General features: G+C 54.2%; 1 protein-coding gene across 1 annotated transcript in view; it reads right to left on the reverse strand.

Annotated features, from left to right (window-relative positions):
- Positions 1–1,001: 1,001 nt before the first annotated feature.
- BCOR (BCL6 corepressor) overlaps positions 1,002–21,351 on the reverse strand; it is a 31,480-nt gene continuing 11,130 nt past the window's right edge. The window contains exons 7-15 of the mRNA XM_026047314.1: positions 19,825–20,106; positions 19,070–19,423; positions 15,003–15,328; positions 14,366–14,641; positions 9,354–9,520; positions 4,239–4,384; positions 3,297–3,374; positions 2,938–3,088; positions 1,002–2,139 (exon numbers count right to left, since the gene is read on the reverse strand). Coding sequence (XP_025903099.1) covers positions 1,845–2,139; positions 2,938–3,088; positions 3,297–3,374; positions 4,239–4,384; positions 9,354–9,520; positions 14,366–14,641; positions 15,003–15,328; positions 19,070–19,423; positions 19,825–20,106 — 2,075 coding nt within the window. The 3' untranslated portion in view covers positions 1,002–1,844. The remainder of the gene's footprint in view (positions 2,140–2,937; positions 3,089–3,296; positions 3,375–4,238; positions 4,385–9,353; positions 9,521–14,365; positions 14,642–15,002; positions 15,329–19,069; positions 19,424–19,824; positions 20,107–21,351) is intronic.

Raw genomic sequence — 21,351 nt, forward strand, 5'->3', positions numbered from 1 at the left:
TCCGTGGCGAGATAATGGGAAGCTGACGAAGCGGAGCCTTCCCAGGAGCACGCAGCCGTTTCGGGAGGAGCTGACCCCTAGCAGGGAGCTTTGTGGATCTTCTCTGCCTGCAGGGCATGCGGGGCACGAGGCCTCTGGCCCCTGCTCGCGAGGCAGCACCGAGCAGCGCACAGAGCGGTCACACACGCGTGTCCGCAACGCTTGCCTCCTGTGTTCTCCCTTACCTTGATTTCTCCAGGTCACCTCTCCTCTCCAGGAAAGCCAGCGCCCAGCACAGGAGAAAAAGGATCACCGGGGGTCCCAGTTACAGACCACCAGGAACTCCAGGAGGTGCTTGCAAGCTGGACCAGAGAGGGCATCACCTTTCAAAGGAGTCCGGAGGGAAGAAAACCTTGGTGCTCTGGCATCAGCTTCTGGCTCCCTGGGGCACCTTCAGGAATGAAGAGTCCTTCTCCCTCAGCTCCCATAAGGAGCCCATCTCATCCTTATGAAGGGACCGGCTCAAGCCTGGCAAGTCCAGGCTCTTAGGTTCAGAGTGACATTTTCTTCCGTGAGGAATTCTGCCTTTAGATATGCCCAAAATGTGCTTGTAGCCATAAAGGCTTTAGAGCAAAACTACTGCATTTACCCTCGTGCTATTTCCCCTCCTCCGCAGGCACCGCGAAAAAGAAAATCCAGTCAATTCTCCTTAAAAAGATGTCAAAAGAGGAAAAATAATTGAACCCCTTCACAATTCTTTAACTAAAAGGTAATGCAAAGAACGTATTGTGACTGCTGCTTTTAAACCTCTGTCCCGTAAAAGGCTCCCAGTGTTTTCTTGTAACCTTGAATTTGGAAGGGCAATGTAGATTCTACATCAGATTGCATAAAATGCTCTCCAGCACCTGTGCCAGCTCTCCTCTGCTTCAGGAAACGCGAGCAGAGCCTCCTTTTATAAACACGAGCAAGTCAGAGCTCCTCTCACAATCAGGCGCGGAATTAGTGGCAGTCACTCGAGCATCTTCATTTCTCAACAGTTTTATTGCCTTTAAGAAAATTTTTGTAAAATATAAATACAAAGGCAGGAGATTTACTTACAAAGTTAAAACACAGATCTCAAACATAAACACACAATTCAGAAAATTTAGTTTATGTACAGTTTCAAGCAACTTCAACATATGTTAGTTTTTCAATATTTTACAAGGTACAGAAAAAATAGTTCAAAGTCTTCTTTAAATAAAGAGCATAAAATGTTTAAACATATATAAACAATCCGGTTTGATGTGTGAAAACTAAATTTCACAGCTTTTAAATTAGGATATAAAAGTTCTTACAATTAGTTGATGCGTATGGATATGGTTTAATTTATATTACAAACTATTGAATTATATTCAATAGTGCTTACCTGGCCAAAGCAGGTAATTCTGTAAACAAAAAAACAAAAATAATATCACGAAGTGCCTTACCAAATTCTGTCTCCCAAACAAGCCACATGACTTTGATCACATCACCTATAAAAAGTATGTTCTGTGTAATCAGTGCTTTGTATGAAACAAAGTCAATGTGTGTGTTCCTTTAAAAAAAAAAAAAAAAAGGAAAAAAAAATGTGTTCCAAGTAATAACAAACTTATCCCAAAGCCTGTGTGCATTTAAAGAAACATTATATAACAATTTTGTAAAAACTGATTGAAGTTTAAAAAAAAATTCTTCCAAAATCCATCCAACTGGAATTCAGATTCTCTTATATAAAGGAAAGATATTTTCATATTTAATAGTGTCCTTTCTTTACAGAAACAATTGCATTTGAACACATATACATAAAGAAGTAGCTGTATATAGCACTGTACATTAAACGGCCTGATGGTTCACCAAAGGATGTCGAAGGGAGGCTCCTCGTGCGGATGCAGCCAGTGGAGCGAGGAGCCGAGGAGGGTCTTGAGCTCACTCGTGAACTCTACCAAGTCCAAGAGCTCTTTGCTGTCGGGGTTGAAAGCTTCGAGCTCCTCGGCACAAGCGAAGAGCTGGCTTAGCGAAGTCTGTTTGTAAAACTCGGCCTCCGTGATGGTGACGACCTCCAGATTGGGGAAGTTGCACCGGAAGATGCGCGACGACATTTTTAGCCGCTTCACCACGTCCGAGAGCAAAAGCCAGTTCCGCGGCCTGCCAAGGCAAAGGAGCAAGGGGCTCAAACAAGGGCGCCGAGGACGGGCTCCCACCTCCCCGCCCGGCGCCCGCATCCCGCTGCAGCCTGTGCCACAGCTCTGTGGGAAAGGCAGGACAAGGCGCTGCGGCTGGAGCAGCGCCAGCGGCCGGGCACACGGCTGAGGGGGCTCCACCCTCAGCTAAGGGGAGCAAGCCGAGGGATGCGCGGCCACTGCAGCTGGGAATGTCAGCATCCCTGCTTCCAGAAGTGCCCGTGTGAACGCGGGTTTAACGGGACACTTCAGTAACAGAGCCATTTTGTCAGCCGTAATGGCACGTCCAGTCATCAAAACAGAAAAGGGTATTCAATAAAATTAAGAACACCTTAGAAATGTTAGCTTCAAATTCACATACTAGAAGCTCCTGTTTTCTCTTATTATCAAGGTGTCTTTCTGGCTAAGGGAAGGAATTCTGATGTTCTGTGTTCAGAAACCATTCATTCCCCTCCAGAATAACCTCGCCCCACAGCAGCCCTTCTTATGCTGCTGGCATTTTGTAAGGCCCATACAATTGCTGGAAGTCACTATGAGCACAGCAGCTAGAACCCAAAACTTTCATTGTGTGTTTTACCCACGGAGGAGTCAGCTGCCTTCCCTTCCCCCTCTATCCAGGTTATATCTAAATGCCCAGCAGCTGGGAATTGACATCTAATTTACATTACCTAACTATAAATGCATTTCCCACAGATGCTAATAGCTGCCGATCCAAAGAGGCCATTTCGTCCGTTTTTACCCTCAAACTTTTATCTCGTCTTACCCCTGAGAGAGACACACTTGAATGTTGTAACACGGCAAGGGAGGCTCATCTGAAAATTCAAATTCAAACACGTCGCTAAAGCCGTCATCTTCTTCATCACTTGGGCCAGGAGGATTTGCCAAGACGTCAAATCCAGACTCATCTTTTGGATCTAAATAAAAGAATAAAGATACCGAGTCAGCATTTAAGAGATTGCTGCAGGTCTTGCTTTTTCTTCCAATAATGTGATCTGTAAACCAAATCAGCTTACTTCCTTTCTAGCTTCCCCTACCATGAAAACAAAGCAGCTCCCGCCCCCACGTGCTGCGCGGTGGGAAACGTCTCCGCGCACGCAGAAATGAAGGGTAACATTTGCTCACCGCACACAGAGCTGCCATAGAAATCCCAGTACAAACCAGGGTCGTCGCCGCTTCGACCCTGCAGGTCAGTTAAATACTCTGGAGAGGAGAAAAAACAACAAAAAAACACATGGATGAGAACAAAAAAGCGGCAAGCTTCGTGGGCTGCATGTCACAGGGAGCATCCCATCAAGGAAAACCCACCAGGTATTCCCGGTGCACGTGCTGCAAGGAAGCACACACGCATCCTTGCCTTGCAGGTATTCCAGGAATGTCCTTCTCCCATCACATAAAATAATCACCCATCACAAAACAACAGTCACCCACGGTCAAACACCCGACCTAAAGCTTCAGGAACTGAGAGCAGCGCTCGATTTTGTCAAAATGCCAGACAGGCCACACTTTCTAACCCTGCACGGTTCTTCTGGACACCAACCTCGGGGCAGAAGCAGCAGCCACAAAGCAAATGGCCGGGAAGGTTTTCCCACATGGATGCATTCAGAAGCTACAGGTATTTTCTCGAGCCTTAATCTGAGAGACTTGCTAGTGGAGTTAGATGCTGGGATTCAAGACACTGAGAAGTCCACGACACCTTTAATGGCATCCCAATGTATGTACGTGTTTTGCATACTGGACCATTTTAAACGGATATTTGGATGGGGATTTAAACTCAAAGACTACTACAAACATTTTTTGGACATAAAATTATTAGGGAGTTTTGCCTTTTTTTTTTTTTTTTTTTAAATCAATATGAATGAGGGGAAAAAAAAGCCATGAACGCATTAGAATATGGACCCGGGTGAAGACAAGAACATTTAATATCGTTTCACGGCAGCTCAGGTATAGAACAGATCTGAACTTGGGTTTTGTTTGGCCCACGGAGCAGTTCTCTCTTTGCAAGGGCCCAGGAAAAGCCCCTGAGCAGGCGAGGCGAGGCCAGCAGCAGCGCTGCCGGACACACACCTGTGAGGAAGGTCTCCATGAGCTCGCTGTGCGTCATCTTCACGATGCTCCTCCCCGAGTAGGTAGCGAGCGTGGGATCGGCGCCGTAGGACAGCAGCAGGCGCACGATTTCCAAATGGTCATTTTCTACCGCGTCGTGGATCGGCCTGGGGAACAACGACAACAACAAAGAAAAGATCACGGGGTTACTTTTCGGCACAACAATATTCTGCAGATGCGTACGAGATGTAACTTCTGACTTTGGATCGGGGTTATTTATAGCAGATCACACTATTAATAGAGCTGTCAAACCTCTCGTTGTCGCTCTGACTCACGCATCATTCCCTCCCTGCCTCCCCTCGCGTCTCCGCAGAGCCAGAGCTGCTCGGGGCAGGTACCCGGGCTACATGGATTCGCTGCTCTGCACGTTTCCAGGGCTGGCACGGCGACATCGCGGCACAACAGAAGGCAGCAGCTCGTGTGAAGCCTCAAAAATCAATTTTTGCTTCAAGTCACTGTTCCAAATCTCGGCCAATTTAACCTGCTGGCTCATTCCGCCAGCCTCTGGGCACACACATAAACCAGCTACCCAAAGCCTCTGGATTATGTACATGGAAGTAAGTTATGAAAATTTGATAGGAATTTCACTACCACACTACATCCCCTTAAACAGCACTCGCAAAGTTACTCGCGGCGCAATCCAACCTTTCCGCTCGGAGAATATCAGAACACACTGTTTTAAGTTTAATCCACGCAGAAGTCCATACGGATTTTGCGCTAGCAAAGCTCAGCAATACATAGATTATTCATTAGTACTCATGCCTGCAATTCCAGGGTTATAATTCCTTAGAACTAATTATAAATTTCATTAACTTTTGCCTTAAAATTGATTATACATAACTGGAAGTTGTCTGGGAGTAGAGCACGTTACGCTTCAGACTAATGAAGTCATGTCCAAAGCCCATCGTTTCCGTAGAAGGCACTGGGGGGACAGGGACTGACATCTCAAAGGGGGCCAAATTCAACAGCTGAGGGGTGGGTTTATGGCATTTCAACTCATTCCTACAGATCCTATTCCTTTCATCTGCCGTACATAAACACTGCTGCCTCCCAACAAGACTCTCAGGAGCCCGGAAAGTCATGCTGGAGCTTAAGAAAAATTTAGAAAAGACATAAAAATACGAAAAAGGAGAAAATAAGGGAAAGGAAAGCAGTAAAGAAGGCAAAGTGCAGGCAGCAGTAAAGAAGGCAAAGTGCAGGCATGCTCGGTGCACCCCTCGACTCAACACACTGCCCAGCCTAACAACACTCAGCTAACGGCTAGGGATGAAATTCCCTCCACACAGCAACCTGCCCCTCGCCGACACCGCTCTGTGAGCGCTGGCACCCCAGGCAGCTCGGGAGGGCACGAGAGGTAAAGCAAAGCAAAGCAGAGATCAGGCCCTCGCTGCTTCCCCCTTCTTGGCACTGCTTTGGCTCTCAGAGGAGGCTGGGTGACCCAACTTGAAGGGAAACGCGTCCCCGCTGCGCTCATTCCGAGCGGTTTCCGCAGGCTGCAAGGGAGGGCGATCAGGGCCGTCGTGAGCGGGGCGCTCCGTGAGGCAACAGCACGCGGGGACAACGTGCCCAGGGATCCCCTGTGGCCTCCCTCCCGCGCCCGCCCAGCGACACGGGGCGCAAAGCGCCAGGCCCTGGCCTTATTGAGGCCACCAACCCGACCCGCAGGGCCCAGGGATCCAAGGACCCTTGGCAGGGCCGCTTGGGCACCTCCTGGAAAACCGGTCTCAAACCTGAAGACCAGAGAAGCCCACGGGGACCGTCCGCAAAGGGCCACGACATCCCGTATTGATTCCCTCGGGCAATGCGCAGCGAGACGCAAAGTGTGTGGCGCGCTCCAGGGAGCTCCGCGCTCCAGGGCGCCCCGTCCCCGGGGCTGTGAGGGAGCAGGCGACGGCAGCGGGGCCCACGCGGCGGCTGCGGAGCATCGGGCACATCTCGGGGCCTGCAGCGCTCCGGGGTGCCGCGTTTACCCCAGGGGAGCGCAGGCGGGCGGCAGCGCTCGTGGCACCCAGCAGCTCCCACCGCAGCCTGGCGATGAGCGGGAGGTGAAGGGATCTCCAGGGATGCTCCCCCACACACACACGCTCTCATTTCACTGGTGTCTTCAACTTTGAATCATCTTCCATTTTATTTTAGAACGAGGATTTTCTGGTTTCGCTTTCTTAGAGGGGAGGACTGCGGGTTTATTGGTTTGTGGGTTGTTTGTTTTTTTCTCCCTCTCTCTAACTTACCTAAATAGCTTTTGAAGCAGTAATGAATTCAAGGCGATCCCTTAATTTATCAAAGGCAGCATGTGCATCCGCACCCAGCGTTTAAAGGCATGTGGCAGCACCCGGACAACTTCCTAGAGCAAGGGCAGGCGGGCCAAGGAAGGAAAGGGGCAGTGGAAACAACCCCATCGTGGGGCCTACTGCCACCAGCACGGGAAGCAGGTCAAAAGGAAGGAATGGGAACACGGAAACAGGAAGGAAAGGCGCGCGGAAGGAAGAGTGGTAAATAGAAGGAAGCGAAGGAAGGAAAGAAAACCGGGAGGAGGAAAATAAAGAGGAAGGCCGCCCCTCCCTCTGCAGATAACACAAACGGGACGGGGAGAAAGGGAATAAAGGAACACAGAGAGACTCCTTTGCACCGTTTCAGGGGCCAGCAGGACCACTGCGGAGCACAGCCAGGCGCCAGCTTATCCTGCTCCTCACGGATAAAAAATACAACAATAACGTTGGTAAGGATGGGCGAGCTCCCGGGCTGCCAGGGAAAGGCTAAAACAGAGGAGCGTGTGGAGAGCGCCTGGAAGCGGAGGCGGGAGCTGGGCAGCAGGCAGGAGAGGCGGCGGTTGCCGGGCACGTGGAGCAGCTCCGCAGCAGGGCCCGCGGAGCAGCTGCGGCTCGCAGAGCAAGGCAGCACGGCCGCACGCGCCCGGGCCTCCCAATCCCATCCCTCCCTCCTGCCCCGATTCCCCTTCGCCCGGGTTCGCGCAGGGAGAAGCGGCGTTCACCTCTTAAGCACGCTCTGCTCTTATTTATAGGTAAGGCGATTAGGAGCCCTCAGCGCGCGCAGCACCTTAAAACACAAGCATAAATAAAAGCCTGCTTGGCTGGGGGATTTCTGGATTGCAACCTTCTTATCCAGAGCCCGAGAGGCTACCTTCCCATAGAAGCTAGAGCAGCCACGCAGGTACCTAAGAGACACCCCCAAGACGGAGGGTTGGGGGGACATCTGGGTGCTTTAAGCCTGGCAGATCCCAGCTTTAGGAGGCTGGGATCAAACTGATTTTACCCCAGGCCAGGCCCACACATGCTGTTACAGGGCAGGTCTTCAAGGGTCTATACAGACTGCCTGGAGGGCGCTCAGAAAAAACAACTGGTTATTTTTCTCCAGGAGCTTGAGGACTTAAATCACAGCCCAAAACGTCTTTGGCTGGGGAGGTGGCAGAGAGGACTATAAGACACATTTGGTGCAGCTAAAAATAAGCAGAGAGGGGCGCAAGGCATTTTATTAATTACATTAAAGCCCTGGCTATCCTTCCAAGTGGTTATTCATTTCTAAGAGGCACGTTCCCCCACTCAGCCTCTCAGGGCCTACAAGCCAAGTTTCTTCTTGAAACCAGCTCCATCTGTGAGCCGGAACCGAAGGTGGACTCTGAACCCCTAGGTGCTTAGAACCGCTCAGAAACCTTCTGGGGTTATTCTTTCCACACAGAAGGTGTCCTGGCAAGCAAGACAAAAATAATTTAGCATTCTTTTTATGGCAATTCACTGCTGTTAGGCGGCTCACGTATTTAAAGTTCCAGAAAGTAAAATGCAAGGCAGGTTGATAGTTATGGCTTCTCCCTCTCCTCCTTTTTGTTCCTTTTGAATGGATGGGCGATGGGGAAGGAATCTGACAACGCAGCCAGAGTTTCAATGTTTCTCCAGAAACATTTCCTTTCTGCAGCGATGGGCTGGTAAGGACCGACCATCACCAGCTCCTAATGGACCATCTTCACCCGGCCCCTTGGGACTTTTGTTTTCCTGACTCCTCCCTTCCCAAGTTGATAAGTAAAGAGTTTAAAAACAAAAGGGGCAGACTCTTAGTTATGCTAATTTTACCTCCCTGGCTATTTGGATGGTGATGGCGAATGTGATAAACCATTAAAGATAACAAGCTGCAGGAGCTGCACAGAATACAAAGTGACCTGCCCCCAAAACAAATAGATTGAATACGGTTCTGCATTTACCGAGGAAAAGGTATCCCAAGGTCAGTCCAGCACCGAGATGGTCAGAAAGGTATTTAAAAATCAGATAAAGGCCTTTCTTTCTTTTTCCTTAATTAGGTTATATGCAAGAAGCTTAAAAAAGAAGCGGAGCAGCATCGCCTGTATCTACAAAGCAAAAAACCTCAGTATCTTTTATGCCAGTATAGCAACTAAAGCACCCTTAGTGTTGGGTGAAAGAAAAACAAAAAGCCAACATCAGCATGAGAAAAATAATAATAATCAAGCAGCAAAAAAAAAAAGGGGGGGGGGGGGGAAGAGAAACAAAACCACAACCAAACATCCGAGCAGATGCAGCTAACAATGAAGCAAATCAACATTTCCATGGGATACAGAGGGAACTCGCACCACCCCAACACAGCAAAGGCCTGAAGTGCCCTTAAAAGCAAGGCTGCCACGGAGGCAAAGGCAAAGGCTGCTCTTTGGCACCGTGCGGAGGAGCTGGCGCCTCCACAAGCTCCTGCCCGCGCGCCGCTTCAGGCGGGAGTTCCACAAACTCAACAGAAAACACCCCCGAGAGCCTTCATGAACTCGCAGGAAAAGCCCCTTAGGTTAAACTCGGGTGGCAACACAAAGGTGCCGCCCGCCAGGAGGGACATCATGCAGCCCCACACCTTCCTGCCCGAGGAGCCGCACTGCGGAGGCCACGGAGCAGGGCACAGCGTGGGGGCAGTTCTGGGGGTCTCCTCCCGGGGCAGGAGGAAGATGAGGCAGCAGCCGGGACAGGGGGAGGGACGAGGCGCTTCCTTCAGGCGCCGCGGTGCTGCAGGAAGCCAAGGCGCCCCGTTGGCCGCGGTGCCCGGCCCCGCCTCGCCGCCGCCGCTCACCTGGTGCCGTCCTGGGCGCTGCAGTTGACGTCGGCGCCGTACTCGAGGAGGTGCCGCACGATGCTGAGCCAGCCCCGGGCGCACGCCTCGTGCAGGGCGCAGTAGCCGGCGTTGTCGCGGTGGTTCACGTCGCACACCTTGCTCTCCAGGCAGTAGAGCACCACTTCCTGCAGGCGGGAGGGGAGCAGAGACACGGGCACGGCGTGAGCCCCACGGCACGGCGTGAGCCCCACGGCACGGCCCGCGCGGCGAGCGGGAGCTATCCCGCCTCCAGCGGGGCCTCCCAAAGGGAAAGCGGAAGCTGTGCGTGGCTCAGCGGCCGAGGCCACAGTTTCTCAGGAGCACGAGTTTCTCTCTCCGCTCTGCCCGTGGCTCATAAACAGATTATCCCCACGTTAGTGTTTTCCCCGTGTTAATCATCGGAGCAGGAGAGAGGGAATGTGCACATTTCACAAGAAAAAACATTCACCCCCTTCCCCAAAAAGCCCCACAGCATGTGCTTCTCAAAACTTCCATACTGAAACCTAGTTAAAAGAGCCCACTCTTACATGTGCCTTTTCTTTTTTTTTTTTTCTTTTTATTTTGTTTCTTTTAAGCACAAAACACTGCAAGCACAACAGTAGCACAGCCAACGTCAGATTAATTACAAAACAAAAAAATCGTAACCCAAAACAGACCGCATTTAAGGCGCACAAAGGACGGTTTGCCATGGGAAAACAAACCAAAAAAAAAAAAAAGAATGGAAAAAAAAGCCTCGCTCCTGGTGAAGCCGAGGGAAATCCCATCTGCAACCACACTTTCCCGCTTTCCTGCAACGCAGGACTAACGCCAGGCACCAGCTTCCAACGCGCCCCGGGTGGCCGCGGGAAGCGGCGTGAATTTCGCACAATTCATCTTGCAGTCACACGCGCCACGGATGGATGAGGGCCCGGGCCCGGCCCGGCGGCCGCGCCGCCCCGGAGCGGCGACGGCTCCATCGCTCGGGCGAAAAGGGGGGCCGCTGCTGCAAGCCCCGCTCAGCTTGTGCCAGGGGCAAATAAATAATAATAATAATAATAAAAATAAAAATACACACACATGAAAGGCATTTTAGACGCTGTGCTGGAGGGACAAAACAGCGCGAGCGTCAGCTGCAAGCCATTAACTCGCGTTCGCTCCCCTCGGAGGCCGAGCAGCCTGCCCGCGAAGCGCTGCGCGCGTGGGGGAGCCCGCCTGCCTTGCTTGTTTTCCCCTACTTTATTCCTTTTTTTTGTCAAAACAAAAGACCAAAATAAGCCTCCGTCTGCGACACGTTCGCTATCTGTGGTCCGAATGTCCCCCCGGACAATCTCTCCGTACTCCGGGCTCCCGCTCCACCTGGCCAGGAGGATGTGTCCGGGATAGCGCAAGGAGGCTGCTCACCGAGGGGCCCGCGGGCGCTGGGCCCCATCGCGGCAGCGTCGCGCTCGCCGAGGGCCCCATCGTGGTGGATGCATGTGGGGCGCCGACAGCAGCCCCACGGCGCAGCGACCCTGCACTCCCCGCGTCCCCTTGGCCCCCGCAAGGCCCGAAACCGGTCACACTCGGCTCTATTTCAAATGCGTATTTAAAATAGATTCTGAAACTCAAAACAAAACAAAAAGGAACTTTCCTTCCCTTTTTATAACAGGGCAGCCTCCTCGCAGGGCACCATACCTACTACGCTTGGACACTAAAGCCCATTCCGCTGGGCGATTCCACGTTAAGAGGCCGTAAGAAGAATGCCATTAACCACAAAATGTAACCATAAAGACCATAAAAGTCTACATTGTTAATTAATTAAATGCCTCATTAACTTTTTTTTTCTTTTAAACATGATTTATTCAATTTACCAAAAAAAAAAAAAAATCAGCCGCCGCGGCTGGGCCGAGGAGCGCGGGGCTGCCATGACCCCCCCGCTCAGCTTTCGCACGCGCTTCCCCCCGGCGACAGGGCCGTGACGGGGCCGCTCGTGGCCCCTTGGGGGCCCTGCTTAACCACCAGCCACGCGGAAGCCGCTCCGAGCGCATCCGCAGGGCCCGGCTCGCTCCGGGGCCGCGTCGGCCACCTCGCCCCTGCTGGGCACCAGCCGTGCGGGTTCTGCGCCCCGTCCCGGCCCACGCGAGCCTCCGACCTCGCTGCCTTTGCCACAGGACTTCATCCCCAATCCCCGGAGAGCAGAGAGTATCCGAGCCTGGCCCTGGACCTGAAAGGCAGCGAGCAGCACAACGCCCGGCAGTGTTTCCTCCCGCATGCAATTCCTTACGCAAGCCTCCGGTGATTTTTTCTTGAAAAAGACTTGGTACTCCCTATAATTCTCCCTCCTTTTTCTCCCTCCACAAAAAGTAAATTACAGTTTTAAGACTACTATTATCTCAAGTCACTTGTTTCCAATGGAGAACGCGTTAACGGCTCCAGGAGCGAGCACGCGCTGCGACGGGCTGCTCGCACCCTGCTCGGGCGCGACCTGGCACGGGGGCCGAGCCAAGGCACCGCGGCGCTTCCCGAGGGCTCCGGCGGCACTTTGCTCGCTCCGTACAGATTTCCGGAGCGGAGGAAGGCTCGCCGTGCTGTCTCCGTGCAGCCCTGCTAGCCGTGCCATTTATCAGGCTAGACGCTGGCTGCGCTTGTTCTTGGATGCCTCACACGCGGAATCATCCCGCCACCCCCCTGCCGGGACAACTCCATGCCCACCGTGCAATGAGGCGAGGGGCCGCGGTGCCGAGCTGGCAGCCCTCGGGCTCCCCGGGGGGCTGGGAGCAGCGTGTGCCACTCCTGGGAAGCGGCTCGCGGAAAAGGCTGGGAATTACTCCACGCTCCTTTCGCAAGCTGGGCTGTCGGCCGCCTCTGCGAGCCCGAGGATCCACAGCTCATGCTCCAGCCACTTAGCTTCACCCTACCTTTCCTTTTCTTCTCCCCTCCTTTTTTTTTTCCCCCTTTTCTTTTTTTTTTCTTCCCTAATGAGGATTTTATATCCAAGAAGAAATAACTTCTTGAATATTCTCTTTTCTCCAGCCCTGCTCCTGTCTTTCCAGAGATCCTCAGAACCCAGCCTTCCGCTAATTGCAGCTGGCTGCTTGCAGGGGAAGGGAGGGCAGGAGGGGAGGGAAAAAGAAGAAAAAAATGGGAAAAAGAGGAGGGAAAAAAAAAAAAAAACCCCACAGGCACACACGCTGCGCTGCAGTTTCCCCGGCTGACCAAACTATCAAAGTTGACCACAGGCCAAGTGAAACTCTGACAGGGCGGCGTGACCACCCACCGCTCCAGCCCTTGAAAGCGGCTGCCGCTGCCAAAGCGCGACCGCAGCCGGCGCGCGCCAGCCCCTTCCCGCCGCCCGCTCCTCCCAGCCCCGCGCGCGGGCGCCGCACAGCCCGTGCCCGCCCGCTCCGCTCGGCCCGGTGACCGGGGCCGGCATGCCGAGTGTTTAAGTGCGTGACAAGCGCCCTTGGGGAGTCCGAGGCAGCTGCTCACGGAGCGCGCTCGCCACCAAAGGCTGGGGCCCTTCTCCGAGTCGTGGCGAGAGCACCAGGCCGCCCGGAGGCACCAGGGCCTTCGCCCCGGGCAGCCCCGATGCCCTGGGCTTTCCGCGGCCGGGCGCCAGCAGAGCGATCCGAGGGTCGGCAGCTGGAGCGCGACCCCAGCCCATGACCCAGTCCCCAAGTGCCGTCCCTGGCCTCGGCGGGCACCGCGGGTCCCCCCCACGCGGGCTGCAGCCGCCACGCGGGCAGAGAATTCACGCCGGCAGCCTGGAGCGCACGTACGTGCTCGTTTTAGATCCATGGGAAATTTTAGATCCGTAGGAAATTAAATCATGTAAATTATGACGATTGCCATGGCAACGTTGTAACAACGGCTTCTCCTCCGCCTCCCTAGAGCAGATAGTGCCCCGAGTTTAGCGCGCGGCTTTGTCTAGGGTAAACAAAACCTTTCCAGACAAATCCTGCCTTCCAGCGCTGCAGAAGGCTTCCCTGCAAGCCGAGCCCTCCGTACACAAAGGGTATCCCAAGGTTTCCGCGGGTCCTCGAGGTCAGACAGGCCAACTCAGCCGACCTCGCTCCGAGGTCACGCTGCCCCTCTCCCAACCGAGGCCAACTCTGCCGCTGGCACAGAAGTCAGGGACTGCTGGCCGGCAAACCGGGAACGGCCCCAAGCAACGACACGCTCCTCTGTGAAACCTGACGCTAGGCAGCGATGCTCCTACTTGGAAGCCTGCATTCCCCCAAATAAAAGGATGCCACAAGCCAGCAGAGCTGGTGGATTCATCAGTTACTGATTTTCGTAGCAACAGGAGGCCTGTTTCATTAGACAACATTGTTCCAGCTATGCCGGGAAGCTCCAGACTTGGAGTGTAAAACGTTCAGAGTGCTCCTATGATGCACCTGGTCCTGCAAGAGGGCACACGGAGCTTTGCAGTCTGTGTCACAGCAAGGAAAAGACAAAAAAAAACCCAAACAAATTCTTCAAAACTACACGCTCTTCACAAGTAACAAAAGCAAAAATCATATGGCTCATTAAAGATCACCACACAGACAAAAAAAAAAAAAAAAAATCTGCTTGCAGATGGTTTGTGTTTAAACAGAAGCGAGGGCTGCTTGCAAAGCTTCACACTTTGCTCGTTCCGCGAGGATGCCGCATGCCCCACAGTGCCCCGGCTGCCCCGCAGGGCAGGGACACATTCCCACAGCGACCTGCCAGGAGAGCTGCAGGAGACGCAGTGGCAGAGGGTGAACACGCGGAAACCCAACAGCCAACCTCCAAAGCCTCTGACTCTCAAAATTCCAATGCGGAAAACTAGGAAAAAAGATTTGAATTTTACATTGGGGGGAAAGATAAAAGGGAAGCGCGAGTTCGCAGGCAGCATGGGCTCCCTCAGTGGCCCTGCCGCTGCCTCCCAGCCCGTTCCCTGCACCCTGCCGCCCGCTAGGGCCAGAAGGGCTTCCCAGGGCGCTTCCAAAGCGCCCTGCCGAGCAGAGACCCCGAGGCGACGGCGCGTCCCGCCGGCGCGCGGCCCTCACCTCGTATCCCAGGCGGGCGGCGCGCTGCAGCAGCGTCTCGCCGGCGTTCTTGTTGACGATGAGGCGCCGCGCCTCGGGCGGCATGGGGCGGCTCGGCGCGCTCTCGGCGCCCAACGCCGGCGGCGGCAGCGGCGGCAGCAGCGGCGCGCAGGGCGCCGGCGGGGCCGCCTGCGCCAGCCGCTCGCCCGCCCTCGCCTCGCACGCCTTCTGCTCGCCCGCCGCCACGTCGCACTCCGAGGGCTCCGCTCGCTTCCGCGCCCTCCTCGGCACCAACACCTGCTGGAAAAGCAATTTTTTATTCTTCCCTCCTCGCCTCTGCGGTACCGTGTATCACAATTCCTGCAGCCAATAACTACTTTTTTTTCTGCTCATTTTCTTAAGGAACACCAATTATTGCTCTTAAGCACGAGATTCCTCACAGGCCGCAAGAGCGGCTCACGCTCGGGGTTAGGAGGAGCAAAGGAGAGCGGTGCCAAGCACGCGCACACACACACACACACACACACACACACACACAGACACACACAGGAGCATTCACAAGACAGCACCGCTGCCCCGCGCGAGAGCGCGTTACTTCTACGCGGGCTGGCTCTGCGTTGGGCCGTGCTAGCAGACAATTAAGCCTAAATAAAGATACCTTATCTTCAGCATTTTCGATATCTGTGGTGTCATCCCCTGTCAGAGATGACCTCCTCCTCCTCTCCTGCAGCGCCAAGTGTTTTGTTTTACACTGACGTTTCCCTGATGGCTTCTCGCACTCAGCGTATTTCTGCAGAGATGCAGGTTGGAAATCCTCCTCTTCATCTGTGTACAGCCCATCTGTCTTCCGGCTTTCTTTAATTTTCTGCTGTTTGGCAGCCAACCTCGAGGCTGGAGTACAGCTTGGCTGAGCCTGCCTTTTGCTGTTTGCATTGGTGGATGAAAGGCTCTTCATGTGCGGAGACACTGGGAATACAGGCAAGCCTAAATAGGAAGGAAAGGCATTACACGTTGCATGGTGTGTTAAAAGGAAAACATATTGCTAGCACTTAACACAAGCTCCTCGCCTGCTTAAGAGACCTACCAATTACACTTTCAACTCATTAATATTTTAAGTGTTCCCGCATTCAAATCGTAAAGAGCATCTTGCAAGTTAAAGGAAGTTAATAGTGGTAACAGGCCTGACAAAAATAACCCCCCCACACCTCTAAGAGCGGCGCCCGGTTATTGCAAGGGCCGCGCGGTGCCTCCCTGCGAAGCCGCAGGGCCCTCTCCTCGCCTCGGGAAAACGCACCTCCTTACCTGGAACTGCCTGAGCTGAGCGGGAACCAACTTCTCCCTCATCCTGGGCCCTACTGGGCTTTGCTGCCTTTCCCAGGTTCAAGGCTGGGGCGGATACGGGAAGGGGGGAAAAGAGGAAGAAAGAGCAGCATGGAAGAGGGCGTCACGGGACAGCGCTGAGCGCTTAAGATATCCATGAGGGAGCAAGCACCTCTCTGCAGCACTTCGCTTAAGGAAGAAAACAACGGCTCCTCGAGGAGCCTTTGCTGAAGGAGCCCTGTGCAAGCTCCCTAGCAAAAGCTTGAGGTATTTCGCAGCAAAAGCCACGTTTCCCCTGAGCGGATGCGCCGCGGGACTGCAGGGCAGCGGAAAGCCCGTGCCGGGAAGCGCCGGGAAGCGCCCGCGCGACGGGGATGTCGCCGTAGGTGCCTCCTGTGCGAGCGGAGTCTCTCCACCCAGCCACACGCAAGCAGCGCCATTATTCATTTCTTCTTTTGTTTCTTTATCTATTTGGGTTTTTTTTTCCAGAGTGCAAGCAGGTTGGCAACAAGGTAAGAACAAGGAAAGTTGACTTTTCTACAGCGTGAATTTCCCCAGGCAGAGATTGAGGTGGCCTCAGAGCTAACTCCTCTGGAGAAAATAAGCGAATTAAAGGTTGCTGGAAAGGAAGGGGCACCCGGGCGGCCAGCTCCGTGCCCCGGAGGGAAGGGGCAGCCAGACACAGGGCTCTGGGGACAGGGCCCCTTCGTTCTGCGGCACCTCTGAAGCGGTGCCACATCCAGAACCGGCGAGGCGGCAGCAGCAAACACAGCACAGGGCTGTGCAGCCAGACGCCTTGATGCACGAAACTCCATCCAAAGCGGGCTGGCAAAAAGTGAAAACTAAACTAAAAATCTGGCAACGCCTTAGGGAGCAGCTTCCCACCTGTGTTTCCTTCCAAAGAGGCCCGAGATGCCGGCCCGCAGAAGGCTTCCTAGATAAGGGATGAAAACAGGAGCCCCTCAGGTTCTTCCAGAACCACCTTCTAGAAAGAGACGCGTAACCCGGCTTGCCAACCAGATGTCGGCAGATTTATGGGACATATGATGTGCAGACTGTGGGGCCAGAATCCAGCCCTTTTGGTTTCCAGGCACTGCAATCAGGAAGAAAAGCCTTCCCGTTGCAGCCTGAACGTCCCGATGCGAGGGTGGCTTTCCAGCTCTGCAAACAGCACGGAATAAGAAGAGTGTTTCTAATTCTCCTGTTTCCAACTAACCTAATTGGAGCAGCACATAAAAAGCCCGATTCCAATACAGAAGTATCGTCATTATCTCCTTAATCGCTTACGAGAACAAACTTGTGAAGCTGGAAAGCAGCAGCAACGAAGTCTGGTGAGCGCGAAGGCAGAGAGGGAAAAAGCGCGGAGAGGAGGAAAAGAAGAACAGAGAGCCAGTAGGTCTGGAGATGGGCAAAAATACAGGGAGATGGGGAGGAGGGGGAAAAAAATACCGCAGGAAGAGAAGGGGATCTCAGCAAGCTGCGGGCTTTCCCCTTCAGGGGGAGGATGAGAGGATAGAGAACTTTGGTGGCTGCAGGAAAGGTGGATCCCGCCGCAAGCCCCACGCGCGCTCGGAGCCTCGGCCGCAGGGGGAAAGCAGCCGGAGGGCAGCGGCCGTGACCCCCGGCAGCCCCTGCGTGGGGCTCTCCTGCACGGCCCTGCGCCGGGGCGGCTGTGCACGGATCCCGGGATGCCGCAGCCGCGGCCCTGCTGCTGCACAGGCGCCGCTCCGCACTGCTCCGCGCCACCGGGAGCCGGGATTCGCACCGCGGGAGAGAGCTCGCGGATCGGCGGCGCTGCCGCGATGGGCCACGTCGCCCGCGCTGCGGCGGCGCCCTCGGGCAAGGCAAACGCCTCCCGCGCCAGCCCCCGCGCACGGCCAGCGGCCACCGGGAACGGGGGACACGGGCGACCGCTCAGCGGCAGCTCCGCTTGGGAGCGATGACTGCTCCTGCTACAGGACGCCACGGATCCCTTCCGAGAAACCGCACGCTTTAAGGGAACAAATGAGGGCTATGCCTGGGCAAGGATGGCTAAGCAGTCTCCTTCCCTGTGCAAAAGTCACACGGAGAGTGCTGTTACACACTGCAGAAAATCTCCTCGTCCCAGCGAGCTACGGAAAGGAGGATGCGGAGGTCTGCGCTCCGCAGGGCTGCGAGCGCGTTGGCAAAGGGAGCTGCGCACGAGCGATGGCGGGGCACAGCGGAGCCAGGTTTATGGCTTTGCAGTGGCTCCCAAACCACAAGGTCTGTCATAGCCACGGGGCGACCGCATCCACATGCCCTTGGGAGCAGCGGGGAACGGGGGCCACCTTCCTCGCTGTGCCGAGGCGCTGCGCTAGGGCATCACAGAACCATTCAGGTTGGAAGGGACCTCTAGGGATGCGTGAATCCAAAGCCTGTCGCCGTGTCGGGCCAGCCCCCTGCCTTGAACCTCTAACAAGGCAGCTCCTTCTGAAAGCACCAAAGGGTGACGAGTGGGAATGCCAGAGCAGACCCCGCGCTCACCAAGCAGGGCAGGGAGAGCCCAAGTCCCTTTTCAAGTCAGGTTTCATCTTCTGCTCTGCAAGTCCTTTTGGAGAAGCTTCCCCATCAATAGGCATCCAAGTTTGTGCCCTCAAATAATTCCACCGAGGGGAAAGCTGGGAAAGACAAGTGATGGAGGAGGCTGCGCTCGACAGGTGAGCACGGCAGGGGGACCGGAGCGTTCCCTGTGCACAGGAAGGAATGGGACAGGGTGCCTCAAAGCACTTCACCGGGATGAGGAGCGGGCAGGAGCGGAGAGAGGAGGAAGGGGAGCGCGCGGGGAAGGAGGCCGGGCAGCAACAAGAGTCGCCCTCAGTAGGGAGCTTGGCACACCGCAGGCCGGCCACACGGCAGCGACACCGAGGGGGCCACGGGGCCTTCGGGAAAGGCCGGCAAAGGCAGCAGTCCCCGGGATGATGGAGCCGTTGGATTCCGCAGGAACAAAGCCCCTAGCAGCACCTACACTGCTCTACAGCAGGCCGTGCCCGAGGTCTGCAGCGCCCGTGTGCGCTAGCGCCCTGCTCGCTGCCCTCCTTGCTCAGAAACATCCCTGCACCCAGCGCCCTCCCCTCGCCCCCGAGCTCTGCTAGAGACCAACCTCCCCCCACGCAGCCAGGACAGAGTTATTGCAAGTCAAAACACACACACAGACACACACGGTTACACACACACATACACAAACACGTTTGCTTTTCCGCCAAGTATCAGCTACGGTGCATCCCTTAAGAGTGGAGCTCTCAGTCCTTACACAGATGGACATCTCCAGAGATATATTAAGCAATTAAAAAGAAAAAAAGCTCTCGACAAGCCCTTAACATCGGTGGCAGCATGCGTCACTGTAAATGCTCAAGCCAACTGGCTTCCCTAGTAGTCTCTGCATACCTTGTTCATTGTCACTTGTTTTGAGGGACTCTTCAGACCAACTTCTATTGCTTTTGGCCTCTGACCTTTTCTTGGTGGGCCTTTCTTCTGTGAAGTCTTTGACCTTTGCAGTGGTCTCTGGCTGAACAGCCTCAGCTAAATCTTTCCTGCTTTGCCGGCCCAACTTGCCGGACGGGGATCTCTCTGGTGACACCTGCTGCTCCCATAGTTCCCTAAGGTGCTGCAGGTGACGCTGCTTTTTGGGATGGAGCCCTGTTAATTCAATGCACACCTTCAGGTTGGTCACCTCATTACAATTGGGCTCTTCTAAGTGGTTAGAGGAATTGTTTGTCATTTCCCTCTCAGGCCAGTCATCTAATGGAAAAATAACTAAAAATTAATCAAAAAGCCCCCTCAACTTAAAACAAAAGCTACATTTCACTTTCGGGGCATATAGTCTCAGCTTTAGCACCACACTATGCATTTTAAAGGTTCGCTCATTACGGGTTACATGCACTACAGGAACTTGCACTGCTGTGGCTACAGCGTCCAATGACTCCTGCTTTCCCCTTACATACCGACGTATTTATTTTCCGAGAGAGAGTTATACATATATATATATACATACATGTATATACATATATATAATTTTAAGTGAAATGACAGTGCTCACATTAGTAACTATCAAGTGCATAAATGGAAACACATTAAGCCAAAGGGACGTTCCTTTCACAAGACATTCCTCGAGAGAGATCAAAGGCAAAACGCTCCTTTACCTTTGCAGAGCTTCTTCTTTTTGGCCTTTGATAAAACTTCATCCTGCAGCTCATCCATAAAGCTGTCGTGTTGGCTGCCATCGTTTTGTACTCTCTCACCAGAGTGTTTACGCTTCCTGTCCAGACGTGGACATGGATGTTGGCCAATATCTTCTGCCGGCTGCTCTTCCGCTTTCTCATATATAGAATGTCTCTCTAAATAACATTTCTCATGTGAGAGAGCTTTTTCCTCGGGAACTTCAAGAAAGTGACCTTGGTTGCTTTCTCTGCTAATAAAGTTACCTGAAAATAAAAGACGAGGCATAAGAAGCACATTAGTTACGTACTGATCCCTCACAAATGCACATAGTGTCTTATTGGTTTTTTTTTTAGATCACTATAAGTTCACCATTCATAACGCATGCATCTACAGAAATATCAACATACGCTTCTTAAAACATGAAGAGAAAGCGTCAGACATGGAAAGCACGGACCCTTTTCAGAGAGCGACCTCGCTGCCCCAAAGCCTTGGCGGGCAGTAACCCAAGCTTCACTTTGCAAGGGCCTTTCTCAGCGAACGCTTTCCGACGATAATAAAGAGAGGCCTTTCGCTAATCCAGAGCCTTTCTCTGCTCCTTGCAGCCAAGGCGGACAAGTAAAGGCACTTGTCCCTCTTTCTGCAGACACAGAAGGGAAACCGGCGCATCCGCACGGAATATCACCAAGACCAGCTCTAACGTTTCAGACACTGCTCAGGGTTGGAGTGAGGCCTCCTCGCTGGAAGCACCGAGCCCGGTTATGCCACCGCACGACGTCTGTCACCTCGGAGCCTGCGCTCGCCCAGGGCGCCCTCCCAGCAGCAGCAGGGACCCGGCGAGCCCCGAATCGCTCACCAGAAACCAGCACCAAGCCGCTCTGCGCCCCGCTCACCGGACACCCCCAGCCTCCTCCCACCCCCAAAAACACCTTCCTCCCCCCAGGCAATCTCAAGCAGGCGCCCGGCTCAGCAGGGCATTTCATCCGCACCCGGAGGAGGTGCTGCCCCCGGGGCCGGGCCGTGCTGCTCCTGGGCTCCCGGAGCACAGCCCTGCCCGGCACGCTGGCTTCCCTGCTTGCCAGCCCTCCCGGCTAACTGCTCTATTCCTCTCACACGTCTGCCGCTGCCTGGCAAATTCGCTCTGTTCTCTGTTCCACTTCCCAAGGGCTCAACATCCCTCTTCCTTTCCCTCCCCGCCACCGTCTCTCTCACTTCCCTTCCCACAGGTTCACTTCCCCTCCTGCACGCAGATCCGCTGCTTTGCTCTCTTGATCAGCTTTCCCGTGCGCGGCCACTCTGGTAAACCCTTTTCCCACCCCTTGGGGCCTGGTCCCTTCGGCTTATCCCCTTCCCTGGGACAAGCACTCATCCCCTGCAGCCTCCCCCTGCTCCTGCCCAGCTCCCCCTGCCGCTATCTCGGCGGTGGCAGCGCCTGGATAAGGTCCAAGCGCCTTCGCCCTTTTATCTCAAGAGCACCTTCCCGCAGCACTGCCAACACCTGCGGGCTCCGC

This window comes from Nothoprocta perdicaria, unplaced genomic scaffold (assembly GCF_003342845.1).
Source record: "Nothoprocta perdicaria isolate Ctin4 unplaced genomic scaffold, notPer1 scaffold_49, whole genome shotgun sequence".
Taxonomy (NCBI): Eukaryota; Metazoa; Chordata; class Aves; order Tinamiformes; family Tinamidae; genus Nothoprocta; species Nothoprocta perdicaria.